The sequence below is a fragment of the Hippopotamus amphibius genome, chromosome 12 (genome assembly GCF_030028045.1).
Source record: "Hippopotamus amphibius kiboko isolate mHipAmp2 chromosome 12, mHipAmp2.hap2, whole genome shotgun sequence".
Taxonomy (NCBI): Eukaryota; Metazoa; Chordata; class Mammalia; order Artiodactyla; family Hippopotamidae; genus Hippopotamus; species Hippopotamus amphibius.
The window spans coordinates 91,676,008-91,694,475 of record NC_080197.1 but is presented as its reverse complement, the minus strand read 5'-3'; the positions used below and the strand labels follow the sequence as shown (position 1 = coordinate 91,694,475).

The 18,468-nt window shown below is 38.4% G+C and overlaps 1 protein-coding gene across 1 annotated transcript in view; it reads right to left on the bottom strand.

The window, feature by feature from the left end:
• Positions 1 to 18,468, bottom strand: part of DBX2 (developing brain homeobox 2) — a 33,480-nt gene that overhangs the window by 11,237 nt on the left and 3,775 nt on the right. Inside the window, exon 2 of the mRNA XM_057703413.1 lies at positions 7,005 to 7,100. Coding sequence (XP_057559396.1) covers positions 7,005 to 7,100 — 96 coding nt within the window. The remainder of the gene's footprint in view (positions 1 to 7,004; positions 7,101 to 18,468) is intronic.

Sequence of the window (18,468 nt, the reverse complement as noted above, 5' to 3'; positions counted from 1 at the left end):
TCCTCTAAGGATTTGATGAAATAGCACAAAAAACTTTTCAGTGCCTAGCCCACAATGAGGATCCTTCACATCTATTTTACTTCCCCCTGTTGGATGTCATTTTATTCTTATAAGCATCGTATGCCACAGAAATCCTCTGTACAGATGAAGACATGTTCAGAGAAGTTAAGATCCAAAGAGGCACAAAGGACACAGATCTCAGTGGTAGCCAGACCTTCCGAATCCAAATTCTTGGCTCCCTGCAACTTCCCCCTGCTCACTATCTCTTGGTGGGAAGAAAGAAACATTCATAACCACAGCCAGAGCTCCTGTCTGTGACTATGGGCTTCTGCTCCCTGTCCTGGGTCAGTCTGTGAGCCTGGACCACGTGGCATCTCCTATACAGCCTGGTAACAGTGCCCTTAAATTCCAGCACGCCTTTCTCACTTCATATTTTGATCTGGAATTCTTAATTTATAAATGTATCCAATCTACCATAATTATAGTCATATATGTTAAAAATTAGGGCAAGAAACTTAAATATCCAAAGGTAAAGAAATGCATAAGCGCATTACTCTATGCCTACTAGGTGAAATGTCAAAGAACCATTAGAGATGATGACTAGAAAGAATAGGCAGCAGCAAAAAAAATACACTATAATATGTATGATATATAAGATACATACTATGCTCAAAACTAAGTAAAAATGCAGAGAAAAAAAAGAGTTAAAAGGCAAAAAAAAATATTCACTAAGATAGGCCACTGTTGTAGAGGTATGGACAAATAAGTCATCTGCACTCTGCATTTGAAGTCTGGTTCAGTTTTCTAAGGAAAACAAGCAAACATTGTAGTAACCTTTTGGGGAGTAATCTGGCCAAGTGACTGAGTCGTGGCTGAGTGACAACTGAAAATGAATCCACTCCCTCTTTCACAGATGCTCACAGGTGATACGGGGAGGTCTGAGAATAGAGACAGCCAGGGTACAGTGAGACAAACACCTGCAGGCCACAGCACAGGAAGCTTTTAAGCACCAGAGGAGAAGCCACTTAGTCTTGGAGGCCAACAGAGTACGTTCTGAGAGACAAGAGCTGCCAGAAGATGAGCAGTTCCTCTTGCAGGCAATCTCTACAAAGGCGGGCAGAGAGAGGGACTGACATGTGCAGACGCATGAGTCGGGTGAGGACAGGTGTGAACTGTACTGGATCTAAGAATCTCACACAGCTTGGTATTTCCACACTGCAGGGGTTGAACGGGAAGAACACAGGACATTAGCTGGGAGGTAGATTAGGGCAGGGGAGGCTGAAACAAATTTAGGGAATAACTTGCCTTTCAAGGACCTGACCAATGTAGCATTTTTTTCTAAGTTGAGGTTTTATAAATAGGGATCATGGTTTTACTCATTTTTACCTCTTCTTCACCAAGATCTACATGTTTACATAAAACAATGGGGTAACACATTTAAACACCCCTAAGACTTTTAAGAGGAAACTGTAGCTTTTTCCACTGAGCTATGTTTGAGTGAACAGAAGGAAGAGTCCCATCAAAGGGACCTACAAATAAATTACTCTCACCAACGTGGTAAATAAATTACTCTCACCAACGTGGTAAATAAATACTTCGTGTGGTAATAACACGCAAAGCAGACCTCAATCTCTCAGAGACCTGGAGTGGTTGTGAGGGTCAGAGGATTAACTCCTGGGTCTGGTCCTCAGGATTCAGTGGCCTATAACAAACATAAATACAACCACCAAACAAGCAAACGCGATGGCAAAGCTAAAGAATATTCCACTATTCTTTTCTTTGCTAGTTGCCTGGCTTCTCTTAGCATTGCTCTCAATACACAAATTGTGCTTGTTTTCATAAACGGATGTGGCTCAGTTTCCTACAAGAAGCATGTGGCCAGATGCTACTTCTACCGCTGATGCTCCTCTCCTTGTCTCCCTGGTGAGTCTTTTGTGGGCTCTCGCTGGATGTAACCATAAACCACTAATGAATTGACCTCATTTTCCTGCCTTCTAAATCTAGGAATATGAGCTCAAATTTACACCTCCAAATCAAACACAGTGACTTCAAGAACTTGTTGGTGACTCAAAAATCTCTCAGAAGCCACTGAAAAGTTAAAAGCCACAGATACCTCCGACTATTCCTAAATTCATGACAAAAGCCTGATTTATACGGAAACATACAGGTGACAAAAATAAATAAATACACAAATAAACAATATAAAAATAACAATTAACAGAATTTAAGGCCTGCAGTAGAAAAGATGCTTTAAAAGTTAGGACTGCCAATTCAAGGTGCTATAGGCTCTGCCAATTTGCAGATATCATTATCATTATTATATAATGTGGCTTCCATATATATTTGGGGCTCAGCATGTGCTGATGTATGTGCCAACGACAGGCAGCATGTCATGAAATCTTTACCACAATCCCCAGAGGTAGATATTAGCATCCCCATTTTCCATAGGAAAAAAACTGAGGCTCTGGAAAGATAAGTTGTACAATTGAGATCACACATCCAAGCAGAGTGAGGCCAATCGATGCTCTTTAAAATTATACCAAAGACTGTCAAAACTTGGAGTGGGCAGGTGCTTCCTAGGTGGCACAGTGGTTAAGATTCTGCCTGCCAATGCAGGGGACATGGGTTCGATCCCTGCTCCAGGAAGATCCCACATGCTGCGGAGCAACTAAGCCTGTGCACCGTAACTACTGAGCCTGAGCTTTAGAGCCTGTGAGCCACAACTATTGAGCCCATGTGCCACACCTACTGAAGCCCACGTGCCTAGAGCCCGTGCTCCGCAACAAGAGAAGCCACGGCAATGAGGAGCCCGTGCACCATAACGAAGAGTAGCCCCCACTCACCGCAATTAAAGAAAGCCCGCACACAGCAAAAAAGACCCCACACAGCCAATAAAATTAATTAATTAATTTAAAAAAAATAGGAGTGGGCAGAGAAAGAGGTCAAGAGGTGGGGAGAGTCATTAAAATGGCAGAATGTCCTAGGATAGAAAAGTTTTCAGAGGCGTCATTCCCTGCATCATGTGACGGCCCCCATGTACCACTGCACCGGGAATCCCTGTGCGCAGGGAGCCTTGTGAAGGCACTCCAAAGGGAGGTGTGCAGTGTGTGAATGATACTGGGGCAGGCGAGGGTGAAGAGCAGTAGAGAAACACAGCAGTAAATAAACTGGTTGAGGTCTCTGTCTACTCCAGGGCAGGCTACTACGACTATAATACTTATGAGCATCTGGGGAGAAAAGGGAACTCCATTCCAGGAACGTTACTCGAATCTTTTCACTGCCTCTATGGAACTGCTGAATAGAGCCATCAACTTGGAAAATCTATTGTCTTTGAGCCTCTGACTCCTTTAAACCTTCTTCCTGGTTGACTGAGTGTCATTTGTCTATAGAGCATCCCTCCCTTCCCTATTCAGAAGTCAAAACCTATGTTCGACTTATCACACAAACTCAATTATGTTTTCAACACAGTAATTAGGCTTCTTTTTCTGTAAGCACAAAGTGCTGTATCCCTCTGAAAATCTTAGAGTTCTAAAGATAAATCCTTATAAAAGAAGCTTTCGGGCAGTCTTCTGTGGATTTCCATAGGTCTTGATCAGTTCCCTAAGCCCACTCACTGCTCTGGCTGAGAGCAGAAACACAGCCAGGCCAGGAGGTAAGAAGACCCATCAGAGCATTGCCACCTTTGACAGTGTCACTCATAGGACCAACCTACAGTAATAAAAATAAGTCCCTTCCCTGCTGCCTTCAACAAAATCCTAAATTCAAATTTGGAGAGTATATTATGTTCTTTTAAGTTTTAAGGAAGGGAAGATAGTAAAATGATCTCTAAATGCAGAATCTAAGTTCATCTCCCAGGAAAAAGGGGGAGCAATTTATCCCAGAAGAATATTTCCTCACTCATATTTTTATAACACTGCACCAAATTTAAACTTTGTCTTTTAATGCATAAAATTCTTGAAAGGTCAAATTCAAGTTGTATACTCAAAGACAAAAAGAAATAATTATCTCATTAATTCAATTAGCTATTTATTCTACATAATTAAGGCTCCTATACATTTTCAGGTAGCCTTTTTCTTTAGGTCATTCTCTGCATAATTTCTATAACTTTCCATTTCCTTTTTCGCTGAGAAGTATGTTATTTTGAAAAGAATCTTACGGATATACTATCAAAGATTTTTCTTACACTGCTTTGGGGGAGAGAACTTTCACCACTGCCTTTTAATTTTTTTCCACAGTAAGGATTGTGCTTAAATAGGCTATTAAACTATTTATTATATGTGAGAAGGGCCCTGGATGAATGATTGTTTCCACGTTGCAACAAGTCAATCATAAATCTGAAAGGTTAACAAGAAAAAACGAAATCAATTTTAAATAAGTGAATCATGTCAAGAGTCAAAATGATATTTCACTTGCTAGTTATGGATGTGTTGATCTGACCCGACACTTCTAGAAAGAGTGAAGTCAGTACTGTGAAACATTGATGAGGGACACGGGTTTCACCTCTTATTAAAATTTTTAGTATAAACCATAATTTTGGCTGTCTGAGCTGAAACAAAAAAATAATATCAAAGTACTTTTCCTTCTTTTGTACAAATTGTAAAATTCTTTGTTGACAGCCTAAATGCACCATTTCACTACTACTTGCTGCCAATACAATGAACACTATAAATAAGAAAATAAGAAATTCCTTTCAGATTTATCACTGAGATGCCAATGTTTATTAAGAACACTCGTGGCATCTCTAAGCTGTTTTAAAATGCCAGCTGAGAAACGGAGAGAAACCAAGCACAGCCTTCTTATCCTCGACCTGAGCTATGCTGATTTCCCCCGTGTATGTTTCATTAAATAAAAAGATAAACACAGGACTTTATAAGCCTCCAGGAATAGACGCCACAATTTACAACAGCTACACCAAAGGCATAAAGTGGGAGGGTTGAGAAGCAGATGGAGGAAAAAAGAGCCTCACTTGGAGTGATTTTCTTCCGGCAACTGAGAAGACAAGGTTATCCAGGAAATGACTTTAGACTTACTTTTAAGTGTTCTAGCTATTAAACTAGCCTGGGCATTAGTACACTTCTACGGCTTAGAAACTCTTATTAAAACACTGCTATAAAATGAATACACACACACACACACACACTCACACATACATGAATGCCCACCTGTTACACTGGATTTTTTGGTCCACCGCCACTTACCTAATCTACATTGCCAGAGATTTCCTATAGTAGAAGACCGGTATTATATCAAAGTGAAATCACTGAAACGAGGCGAAATCACTTTCAATCTCCACTCCTGGAGTACCACATTAAAGATTTAATTCCACAGAGATGCCACCATGCTGCAGTATCAGATATTTGGGTTTAAGTCTCCAGCCGACCTTTCCCGATACTCATATACGGTGATAAATGTCTCCTTAATCTGTACAACAGTTTTCAATTACCCTCATAGGGGACCACCTTGAAGGAGCGAGTAAAAGGTTTAGTCATGGTTTCTATTTTTCTATTTGAATCAATACATTCTAGTTAAATGGACAATTAATAGGTCACTTCCAAAATAGCGGTGCATCAGTCCTGGTTAATAAACAATTCCTACAGTGGATAATGGGCCCTATACATTCAGCAAGCCCTGTATACACTTAGCTCACCCACTAAATCCCTTTTCAGGTGGACAGGGTTATATGGGAAGATGAGCTAGAATGAGTCTATAAAAGTCAGTTTCATTCACTGCTTTATTTTTCAGCCAAGTGCTTTAAATGGTGTCCAGAAATGCACTTGGAATGTGAGACAGGAGAAAAGACTGACACACAGGGCCTTGCTTTATGACCATACAAAAGGGCAACTGACCCTTGCCCGAGCCTTTTCCCTGTGAAATGGTTCCGAAAGTTCATCCTCACAGTGAAAAATCGTGGTGAGGTCGCGTGTGGATGAGTCAGGTGAAAGTGACGATTGGTCACGGGTCTGTCACCCATTGTGGCCGGGTCCTGGCCATGTAAAGTGCTCTGTGGGAAAGTATCAGCCCCCTAAAGAGATGCTCAGAAGCTTGCAGCTCATTAAACAGCTAGCACTTGCTGCCTCACTTGTCAGGAATCATTCTGTTGAGCAACTGCTCTCCTGAAACACAGATAAAACACATGCAGAGAGGCAACCAGCATCTGAATTCAACCGTGATACAGCTCTGGACTTCAGCCTGACTCTACCCCTATTTCACTTTTCACCTGCCAGAGCTGTTGACCTGAATCAATGTTTTCTCTTGGGCAGCTGAAATAAATGCACCCCTCCGCTGGACTTCTTTATCATAAATTCGAACCCTTTGCCTACAGATTCTTAGCTGCCCTAGAAATCTCAAGATCAAGGTGAACTTTATTTCTTTTTATTTTCAGTTAGATATTTTTTTCTTTGTGCGTGTGAGCGTGTGTGTGCTCTTCAAGTTTTTGAAAGCTGTCATTCTCCCCCTACCCCAGACAGTATTAAAATTGTGTAATGTGTGAAGAGTTCTCTTGAAAATATTTCCTACAACCCCAGTTGGTTTTCTTCAAGATCATAAGAAAAGGTACTTATCTCCTTTTACAGTCTTGACAATTTTTGATTATTTTCTGTGGATGCCTAGTGACTTTCTGTGTCACACTTTAAGCTGCGTGGAAATTTCACACAATTTCTGGGCTTTCTTTCCTTTCTTTTTTCTTCTTTAAATGAGCATTGCTACACATTTCAGAAAGAGCCAAACGGGTCCCTCTGAGATCTTTTATATCAAATGGAAAACAAGTCGCTTTCCTTGGTGTGTCAGCCCTGGGTTTCAGTGCCATTAGAAACCACTCACAATCGCTCAGTGTGCTGAGGTTTGATAAATCTCTGGGAAGCTCCTGAATAGGATCGCTGTGATTTTTAGCGAGGAATTAGCTCCTTGCCATTGCATTACCAATTAGTTTTCCAGAGCACATTAAACCCTGCTGCTTCGGTTTACAGAGTAACTGAGGCATTGCTGATGAAGCATTAAAAACTTACTTGGAAAAGCAGTGGGGGATGCAGGGCGTCGACAGGACCCACCGCAGCACGCCGGGTAGAATGGCGGGGCGCTCAGAAAAAAAGGCTTGGAAGGCGCTGCAGGGAAAGCATTGATCGCATTGATTAGCCATTTTTTTAAGACAATACTCGAAATTCCAGTTTCCTCGAAGTCATGGAGTAAAGCACTACATCGTCTGAGACTTTAGTTAGTTACAACTTTCACTGGAATCAAAGTCATTTTAAAGTAGCCTTTATCTGTCAAAGAGCTTGCTAAATAATTCAATCAAAATTTGGAAGCTGTGGTGTAAACAATCACACTATCAAAACCGAACTTAAGCACTCATTTTCCGTGTGGTTATAAATAGTGAATATCAAATAGTCCTTTATCTAAAATATCCTCAAGCAGCACTGTCCAGGAGAACTCTGTGATGATGGAAATGTCCTGTACTTGCACTGTCCAGTACATATCTACTTGTCACATATGCCACTAAGCAGTTGAAATGTGGCTCGTATGTCTGTGTAACTGAATTCTTAAGTTCTTTTAAAATCTAAATAGACTCATGTGTCTAGAGGCTTTCACGTTGAACAGCACAGCTCTAGATATAATACTTACCAAGAAACAATTTGGATGTTACACACTTTGGTTTACTTTTTTAAGAGATTATATGACTCTGCTTTTTTTATTTTCAGAAGGTTCTTTGAAATATATAGATAGCTGGAGTCCAAAGTTGATAATAGTTAATTTACTGAGCAATTCCATAACAAAAAGGCGTCTTTCTGATCATTTTCACATGTTTAAAAATATTTGAGAATAGTAACAACATTTACTCTCAAAAGATATCTAGTTACCATTGAAAGCATTTGTGTTTAAAGTATAGGGAGTTGCCACAGAATTCTGCTCTGCTCATTTTATTAGCCTATGCTATTTAGAATATTTTCAATTCATACACACAGAATAGTTATCATTATTCTTGTAAATAAAGAAATTTTACACTCTGTTCCTCAGTACATGAAAAATAACTATAAAGGATATCACAGAATACTAATGGCTCTTCTTTATTGAGCACTTACTATATGCCAGGCTTTGGTTAAGTACCTTAGATACCATATGTCCTTTAGTACGGTGGGGTTTAATACAATATAAATATGGGTGAGATTTCCTTAGGTGAGCAACGTGCTTTTACCATCACATAGCCAGCGGAATGCCACGCACATTCTAAATAGTCAGTAAATTTTCAATAAATGAACGAATAATCTTAAAACTAAGAAATAGGAAATCAGGAATCAACCCCTTCCCTACTCCCCTGACACACCCTGAAACATAGTATCTTCCACAACTCAGATGACCTTGAAATCTAGAACATGACTTGCAAATAAATATTTTTACTATTTTCCCTTCATTTTCAATGGAAACTTTTTTCTTTTCTTAATCATATACAGTGAATATTACTTTGCTACAAATACATGTCTTTTTCAAGAACACAGTAATTTCAGACTCATATTTTAACCAATTGATAAGCATGTATTTACTTTACCAATATCTTTGAAGGATATATCAAAATAAGTATATATCAACATAAGAATTTTATGGTCTCATGGTCCTTAACGCCTTTGAACTACAAATTAATCATAATGCAGAGTGTTTTCTATAATATGATGGAAAGTTATCACTGTCAATGTTTTCAGTTTTTTTAATATTTGGATTTTCAAATAATAAACTGCCTTAATGCTACCTTGAAAATATGGCAACTAAGCAAAGTATGAAAAGGAGACCCATTTTGGTGTTCAATAAGTTCTATAAAACTTTTTAAGGTTTTTCATTATTATCATAGGTTGTTCTAATGCTGAATGAAACACCATCACAGAAATGATAAATTGCTTTATTTGAATTTAACACCTTAAATTATATTATAAGAGTATGGCATTATTTAGGCAGAGTTACATTTTCTAATGTTTCTAATGTTTCTATGAATATATGAAGCACTTTGAAAAGTGGAACTATTTCCCTGTATAAAAGTTGCTTCATTATGTTTATTCTCAAGTATTTCTGTTAATGAACTTATTTCACCTCCAAACTAAACACTCCACAGATAAGTAAGTCATGGCTTAATTGTGCTGTTTGGCATTTTTTAAACTGAGGTAAAAGAAAAGGGCTCAGCCATGTTGCATTTACATACATGCCTTTAAGCATTTATCATGATAATTAGAAGCACACAAAAGAAATGGTTTTGGTCAATATCAAGTGTAGAAAATTAAGCACACTAGTGACACTATTCTAGCCAGAATGTTTTTCAGTCTAACCCTATGGCCCTAAAAATGAAAGAAATAAAGAATTTTTAAAAGTGGATAGTTCGAGACAAGTGTTCAATTAAATTCACTGCTGATAAATGACGTTCTGAGATATAAGATCTAACTGTTAAATTTAACCGGTAAAAAGTTTTAATGGGACACTTTGTTACACTGCTCTATACTCTCCTATCTTAACATAGTAAAGCTGTAATCAAAATGACGTTAGTCTACAGTAGCAACTCCAGTGGCTAAAAAACTACATGTGACATGACCAGGCTTAAAGTTCCACTGTGTAGTATTTCTTCACCATTTAAAATCACCTCATTGACACACACATATTTACACAAAAGATTAGTCAATTCCTAATTTCTATACATAATACACCATGTTTAAGCTGGTTTATGTGGAAATCACTGTGAAATTCCAATTAAGTGCTCCATTTTTTTATGTGCTCCTACTTGGACATAAGTCAAATGCTAATCCAACGGAGCATGTGACTGCAGGGGTGTTGAATGGTGTGAGGAGATAGCCATTTAAAACAATGCAATGCATTAAAAGTACACATCACACTTTTAAATGTCTGTAAACCACATGCTTTTTAAAGCAGTGAGCAAAAAGGGAAACAAGTGTGCTAAAACAAAGTGTTGAGTTAACAGATGCGTTATGTAAACCGTTTAAGAACTACCTTGAAGACACTCTGAAAAGGGCAGAAAACAAGGCAATTTCAAGGCGATGATATGCATTTCAAAGCCCATCAGTATAATCTAGACGCAGTCACTCTATCACTTATCTATCACTTATCGTTAGGAACAATTCGTGTTAGGCTTACCGAACCATATTTATGATAATACTATTTAAGGAAAGCTTAGTATACACAGGCATTGGACTGGCTATGCGTTCAACACTTGCTATGTTCATTCATTGTCAGCCTCAAATGGGCAAGCATCTGGAATGTGATGATGACTGGTCTCAGTACATTTTTTAAAAGACAAGGGAAACAGACATTTTAGCATAATATATAGTTATTAGCCATAAGGGATAAGGATGTCATGCACACAGACTGCCAGGTATTCAGTAAGAGATGGAATCCAGAAAATGGACACCTCCACATCTCCCCAGCTTTCCATAAGAGAAAAACGAATGGCTTTCCCTGTGGAAAAAAAGCACGGTGTCAGGTTCTACAGCATGATGCTAGGTTCTCTAAGCACAACACTGCAGAAACTCCAAATTTTGTACCCTGCCAACAAATGTGCCTTCTGGGTTCTGTGGCAATCTGCTACAAGTTACAAACAAATGACAAAGTTTCTGGAACAAAAACTGTCTGAATCCAAATGAATAAAATCGCTTATTCACAGAAAAATTCACCAACTTTTCACTTCTTAATCAGATGTTCTGACTTATCTGAAGACAAAGAATCAAACTATTACTTATTTTGAATGTTTAATTAAGATGGGAACTTACAGCCAACTTAATGGTGATCTGGCCTGTTTTTGTTTGTTTTTTAATTTAACTACATGGTTCTGTAACAAAAGCATCCCACAGTCAAGGATGGTTACATGCTTAGCTATAGAGAAATTATTTTCAAAATTCTGTTGTCTAGAAAGCAAGCAAAACATTTGTAATTGTTTTTTATTATTTTCATTTTTCTTTATTGATGAAAAAGAACAGTGTATCTAAATGCGGTGAAACCACATTCTTTTTATTGCCATAGCAAACCGTGGTATTAACTGATTTGCGCTGACATTTCAAAGGAAGAATCCTAAAGACCACTAACAAAACCTTCAAATAAATTTCAGGAGCCAGTGCAGTGCTATGCTGACTGGGCAGCACATTTTAAGAAGAACAAGGAGAAACGAGAAAATGTTCCAAGATGTCATACAAAGGCAACCAAAGAGTCAACAAATACTTCTGGGAAAGAATAACAGGGAATTAAATAATTTCAAAAGGATGATTTTAATGACCTCCTTCAAGTGCTGGGTACATGGCACCTGGAGTAAAGAAATCTAAACTTCTGACCTTTAAATACCACACAATTGAACAGACTAATAGTGGCCCCCCCGCCCCCCACCAAAAAAGACTAAAGAATGACAACCATCTGTCTTGAGTAGTAAGACCTAAAAAATAACACATGAATAAAGTGCGCTTTATTTCATAACACAGCCTGGAAGAATCCATTTATGCGATCCACATGCAAACTTGCCTTCCATCACAAGGCAAAGCAAGTTAAGTTATCCTTTACCTTTCTGTTCATCAGAAAACAAAAGTATGCATTCTTTTTTTTTTTTGCCTTGAGTATTTCGGAGACAGAAAAACAAAGGTCTTAATATTCCGGTACAGTTCATGAGAAGATAAACCAAGTGCAGGGTCTACTTGTTTGATTCTGTCCTTTTAATTCCACCCAAATAATATTTATTGCATATCTATCAAGTGCACATAATGCACTGTGTGCTGGGACGACAAGAATTACAAAAGGAGAGCTTCCCTCCCTGGAAGAATTTCTACTTCTAAATGTTCCGTAACTTACAGGTTTGAATCTGCTGATCAAATAAATGAAATACAAATATCTTCAAACTCCAAATTCAGTTTTGTTCTATAAAATGTGAGGCATTTCCCAAGGCCATGAGATCCAAAACAAAACAAAACAAAACAAAACAAAACACAGTACTGTGTGTTCCCTTAATTGACGTTTTTCAACTCTGAATACACATCAGAATGATCTGGAGTGCTTTTCACAGATATGGATGCCAAGGCCCTATACCATGTGAGTTAACTCAGGCTGGCTAGGAGTGGGCTCCCTAGGATACCATCTTTTTCAAAAGCTGCACTCCTGATTATAGTGTATGGTCAGGATCAGACCACTGAAAAGAACACACACAAAAAAATGCCTGACATGCAGCACACACTCAATACATGGTAGCCTTCACTCCTACCATTATTATACAATTTGGGATCGATTCTAAGACAGCATATAAAAAGAGGCAGCATGGTCCAGACTTCCACCAAAGTATACTAGGAAGAACAAAGAAAATATTTTTAGGAAGCCTTTGCCAAAGAAGGCTTTAAGCAGGAAAAGCATCTTGATCTGGAAATTTGATTTGGAAAGTATTTGAATGGCAAAAGAAGAGAAAGAAGACATTCCAGGAAGGAAAGGTGGCATGAACAAAAGGAAAGAAGGCAAGGATGGTGGTGACACACGGGGCAGGTTAAGGAGACCAGCCTGACTGTTGGGCCAAGACCAAAGATGTGAACATTAAGAATGTGGTTGGACACCCCTGTGTTCACAACAGCACTATTTACAATACCCAAGACATGGAAGCAACCTAAATGTCCATCAGCAGATGAATGGATAAAGAAGATGTGGTGTGTGTGTGTGTGTGTGTGTGTATATATATATATTTGTATTTATATATATATATATATATATATATATATATATAAAAATGTGTGTGTGGATACATAGACATAGGAATATTACTCAGCCAAGAATGAAATAATGCCATCTGCAGCAACATGGATGGACCTAGAGATCATACTAGGTGACGTAAGCCAGACAGAGAAAGACAAGTGTCATATGATATCACTTATATGTGTAATCTAAAAAAAAAGTGATACAAATGAATTTATTTACAAAACAGAAACAGACTCACAGACACAGAAAACAAACTTATGGTTACCAAAGCGGGTAGCAGCGGGGAGGGATAAATTAGGAGCTTGGGATTAACAGATACACCCTATTATATATAAAACAGATAACCAACAAAGACTTACTGTATCACACAGGGAACTATACTCAATATTTTGCAATAACATATAAGGGAAAAGAATCTGAAAAGAATATATATATGTCTATGTATAACTGAAAAAAAAAGAATGTGGATGGAGGCACTAAATGCAGTTGATGGAATGAAGGTCTTGAAGGCCAAAGTGAATATTTTTATTTGATCTGATAGATGGGGATAATTAAGGTTTTCCTAATAGCTTGATGATATGATGAAAGCTATGTTAAAAAAAAAAAAAAATCACCTGGCAGCCGTGGATGGGCTGTTGTAGAAAAGTAAGGGGCTAAATGGAAGGATCCTACTGTGGTCATGTGCTGTGTGGCGAGAAGTAACGACAAGTTGTGTGGACACCCCCGCTAGCACCTTCTCCTCTGCCCCCACACCAACCAGCGGGTGGAGTCTGGCTTCTCCTCAAGCTGTGGGGCCCTAGTTCACTGCAATCATCAAAGGTAGTCACTACCTCTGCTGCCTCTCCCTTCAAGGAGTCTTCATTAGACAGCTTCCAAAAATGAGCAAAATTTGAGGAAATTTCTTGCTTTCTTTATTATAAAGTCAATGTCACAGAAGAGCATACCATAGCAGAACAGTACCTGCAGCTCTCAAAACTCTAAAATCCTCAGTGAAGTCTCCTTGAGTTCTCAGCTATACCACCGTATGTGATTAATTCCTTCACTGGTCTCCTCCAGCAGGAGACAGACCTGGCAGGAATTGTGTCTGGTGATGGTTATTCTAATTTTACCTTGCAGCAGATTTTAAATGGCTGCAAATTATTTGGCACTCCTCTCATTGAGAGCCATCCCAATTTCCCCTTCTCTTGTATTGGGGATGGTCTTGCTTCCTTGCTTGACCAAGGGATATGCAAGAAGTGGCATTCTGGAAGTTCCAAGGCAAGGTAATAAGAAGACTTACAGCTATTGCCTGGGTTTCTAGGAATGTTGCTCTTAAAACTCTGCCCTTCAGAACCCAGGTGCCATGGTATAAGAAGCTCAAGACACTAGGAACATCCAAGTGTGGATGCTGGAACAGCTCTAGTTGAGCACCCCATCAAGAGCCAGCATCCCTGTCAGCCACGTGAGTCCACGGACGTCCATGAGAGCCAAGCTGAGCCCTCAGATGATGACAGCCACAGCTGATCTCTAACTGCAATGAGATTCCAAGTGAGAACCACGCAGCTGAGCCCAGTGAGCCCACAAAAGCAGGAGAGAAAATAGTAACTTGTTCCTTGAAGCCTTTAAGTTTTGAGATGGTTCCTTACACAATAATACCCCTTTTAGTAGTATGCATTTTACTTACGGTGCAATGGTGGAAAGCTGTCTTTCACATCTTTCCCTGTATGTTATCAATGGGTTTTTGAGGTATGTGGTTGAAAGTCAAATGGTGAGCCTAACATCTGTGATCATTTTGAAACGAGGCTCAATGCAGTTACGTGAATTGCTTAGGATTATATAATCCGTCATTTAAAGACCTTAGATTTGAATCTAGGCTTTAAAATTAAAGAAATGCTGCTAAAACCAGCTCAGAAAACTATACACTATTCTAAAATTGACTCAATTTGCCATTTATACTTTGGAGAAAGTCTTGGCAAACTTTTACTATAAAGGGCCAGACAGTAAATACATTAGGCTTTGCAGGCCACGTGGTCTCTGTTGCAACTGTTCAATTTATAGTGCAAAAGCACCTATAGAAAATATGTAAACAAACAGAAATAACGCTGTTCCCACTCGGAAGCATCAGACTGTCTTCTGGTTTCAGACCCACTATAACTCTAGAATAGATTCAACACACCTAAACTCAATCCAGTCCTAGGTCAGTCTATTAAAAAATTCACCAGCAGTAATGGTTTTTATTCTCTTTCAATGTGCATATATCTTCTCAAAGAATAACTAATTCCTTCACATATTTTAATTTTAAAAGTATCAGAGATTTAAATTTTTAAGGAACAAGAAATTTTGAGCCCTCTCAAGAGGACTGGTAGAAATGTATATATTGAATATTCTATTTCTGATGGCCACTTAGAGCTAATGAAATCAAGGTTGTTATGGTATGCATGGTGCCTAAACATGTGAAAGAAAAGGCAAAAACATAGTTCACTTTGGAATATTTATAAACAAGAAGGCAATTAAATATTCAGCAATACATAGAAAAAGACTTGAATTTTTTTTTCCTTTCCTTTTCCCAGATGCTTTGATTCTGAAACAAAAGTCTAAAAAACTTATAGAGGCTTTTTGATCTTTGACTTCAGAGAGAATTTTAGTGCTTTAAGTTTACTGTTCATATAACTCACAGAAAGTGTGTGCCCCTGAAATATTCCCAACTAATAGCTAGCTGACAAACTGAATAATGCTATTAAAAATAAAATCAGTTATGGTAACTTTATATAAAGTGATGAATCACTCAGCATTGCCAAAACAAGTACTGACTGGAGGCTAAAGAGAATCAAAGACAGAGATTTCATTAAAAGTGGAAACATTACTGAAAGTAAAATAAAATATTTTGGAATAAAATATACAAGGGTCTGGTAAGCATATTATATGTTAAGGCAAAAATCCAATTTCTTACTAAGAGAGTGTAAAATGGAAGCACAATCTGTTGAAGTCTTAAAGAAGGGTTCTAACAAGCATTCCTAGATAAAAATCATAGTTTCTTTTTACAATTTTTATTTTTTTCCTGGCAGACCCCTTTTTATTCCTGGCAGACCCCAGGTGTATTTGAATGAAAACAAAGTTATTTAACTGACTTAAAAATTATATACCTTCACTGGGGAAAAAATAATCACAGTAATTAAGGTAAAAAAAAAAACTTTATTTAGAGCCTCTGTTAACCCAAGATTAAGAAGTGGACAAACACTGTTTTAAGAACTACAAATCAAGTCTCCCCAAAAGATATAATAAGATGGGTTCTAAAGTTACGGGCGATATGAACAAGAGAAATAGGGTGGTGGAACGTAAACTGAGGAGTGACTAAGGTGTTTACTCCCCCCAACTCTAACATAAGAAGCCATATTTGAAAGATAACATTTTTACTTCTGTAAAAACTCATAGCAAAGAAGCTCAAAGTATTTTATGAACACAGCTATTACCTATGTTGCTTTCCTTATTTTCAAGTTGCTACTATTTCTATCATTGTTCAGGGGCAAAACTAACCATAAGATGTTTTCTTACAGCAAAAAGAGACTTTTTATCTGGTGGGCACAAGAACAGGAAGGAGGCGGCATGCTCTAAGAGGGACACAATGGAGTCTAATACACAGCGTTGGGTCCAACATCTGAGCCACACTGATGCAAACATACGTGGCTAAAATCACTGTTGACCAATCCTTTTTTTTTTTTATAAATTTATTTATTTAATTTATTTATTGGCTTTGTTGTGTCTTCGTTGCTGCACACAGGCTTTCTCTAGTTGCTGAGAGCGGGAGCTACTCTTCATTGTGGTGCGCAGGCTCCTCATTGTAGTGGCTTCTCTTGTTGCAGAGCATGGGCTCTAGGCGCGTGGGATTCAGTAGTTGCGGCACACGGGCTCAATAGTTTTGGCTCACGGGCTCTAGAGCACAGGCTCAATAGTTGTGGCGCACAGGCTTAGCTGCTCTGCAGCATGTGGAATCTTCCCAGAGCAGGGCTCGAACCCGTGTCCCCTGCGTTGGCAGGTGGATTCCCAACCACTGCGCCACCAGGGAAGTCCTGACCAATTCTTTTTAATTGCCCACAACATATGGCATCCTTTGGCTTCCTGACATGACTCTGAACTCTCTGGGTCCTACATTTACTTCTGCATTAATCCATATGCAATTTTCTGGGCATTCAAAATGCTGTGCCTCTTAAAATAATCCTCAAATCCCTCAAGTGAGTAAGAGTTAGGGGGAAAATTCTAAAATGTTCCTACTTGCCTACTGGATTTACTACTGTTCTATTATTAAACCTCAGTAATAAAGCTTCAATACGTGTTAACAGATTGAGATTTGTTGCTGTTAAAGTGAACTAGACAAGCATATTTTGGGGTTTGGGAGAGGGATAGGTGCTAAAGCCAGAGGCAAAAAAAATGCACATAAACTGCTACCCTTCTGTAATTCCAACTCAGACATTATTTTGGAGGGAGTGTGGTTTTCTCAATCGAACCAGAAGTAAAGGGACTGTCTGTTTAGTCCTCCTGGTTCTCTTCACTGTAAGAACTTTCTGAACCTGAAGAAGTTTATGAACTTGGGGACCATATAACAATTTATATTGCTCCTCAGGAACTACGTAAAAGTTAGTAATATGTTAATATAAACCCAAAGATATGTTACGCAGATTATTTAAAAAATACAGGTGTAGTAAGAATATTGTTTGGTATTATCTACAAATTCCACCAAAGGATGTTTGGAGTAATGGCCTGAGCAAGGAGCTATTAGTATGGGTCCCATCATTATCCTTTTCAGGGTGCCCCATTTTCTTTGTCCTGGTTCTAGGTCAGCATCATCAACAGTCAAGATTCTGTGATTTTAATTTGCCCAACCAAATCTAGAGCATAGCGCTGGAAAAAAATAAATGATGAACTCTGGCTTCATAAATCAGATCACAAAGTCTTCAGCTGGACTGGAATCCTCACCGGGAGCACAGATCCATCTTCTCCTCCCTCCCCAAAGTGCCTAAGATACAAGAGAAGCTCTTCTATGTCACACTTTCAGGGTATCTCAGTGAAAGCGGAAAAAACTACCAGTTGGAACATAAAACGTAAGCGCCAGTAGTTTAAGACAGAGTCAAGGATTAATAGGTAAATAGTAACTGGAACTCTGAGGTGGACAAGAAAATCAGAGTGCACGTGAGGTATTAATGGTAAGAAACAGTCCTAACGGGGTACCAGAAAACAATACTACGGATCTGGTCCCATTTCTGTAGTACATGGTAAAACCTACTCAACAAAATTACTTTAAAAAAAAAGAACAGTTCAATTCAACCATTCAGAATAAACATTTGCTTTCTATTCCTTTTATATGCAGCACACGGAGTAGATTTAATAATCACTAAATTATATTCAGGAAGTTATTTCAAACATTTTCTAAAATGTTTAAAATAACAAATGTTACTGAAAAGCAGGGCTATTTGTTCCACTCACTTTGAAGAAAATTGGTGGCACAGCTAAGAGAAATTTAAAATTTTCAGCTTTTCACATTTCAAGACCCTCTTTAATATACAAAATCATGGACATTTGAACTTAGCCCAATAGCCACCAAATAATGGCATTAATGAACTTCTGGAGAAGGATCTCTGATGGTTAGAATTTACTTGAAAACCGTGGTTTCCATTAATAAACTATAACATCCAAGATTCTTTTTTTCACATACAACCCCTGAAGGTGAATCTACTCACTACCTATTATTACACTAAACATGCTCCTCTCATTGAAGAATGCCCTCTGATGTTT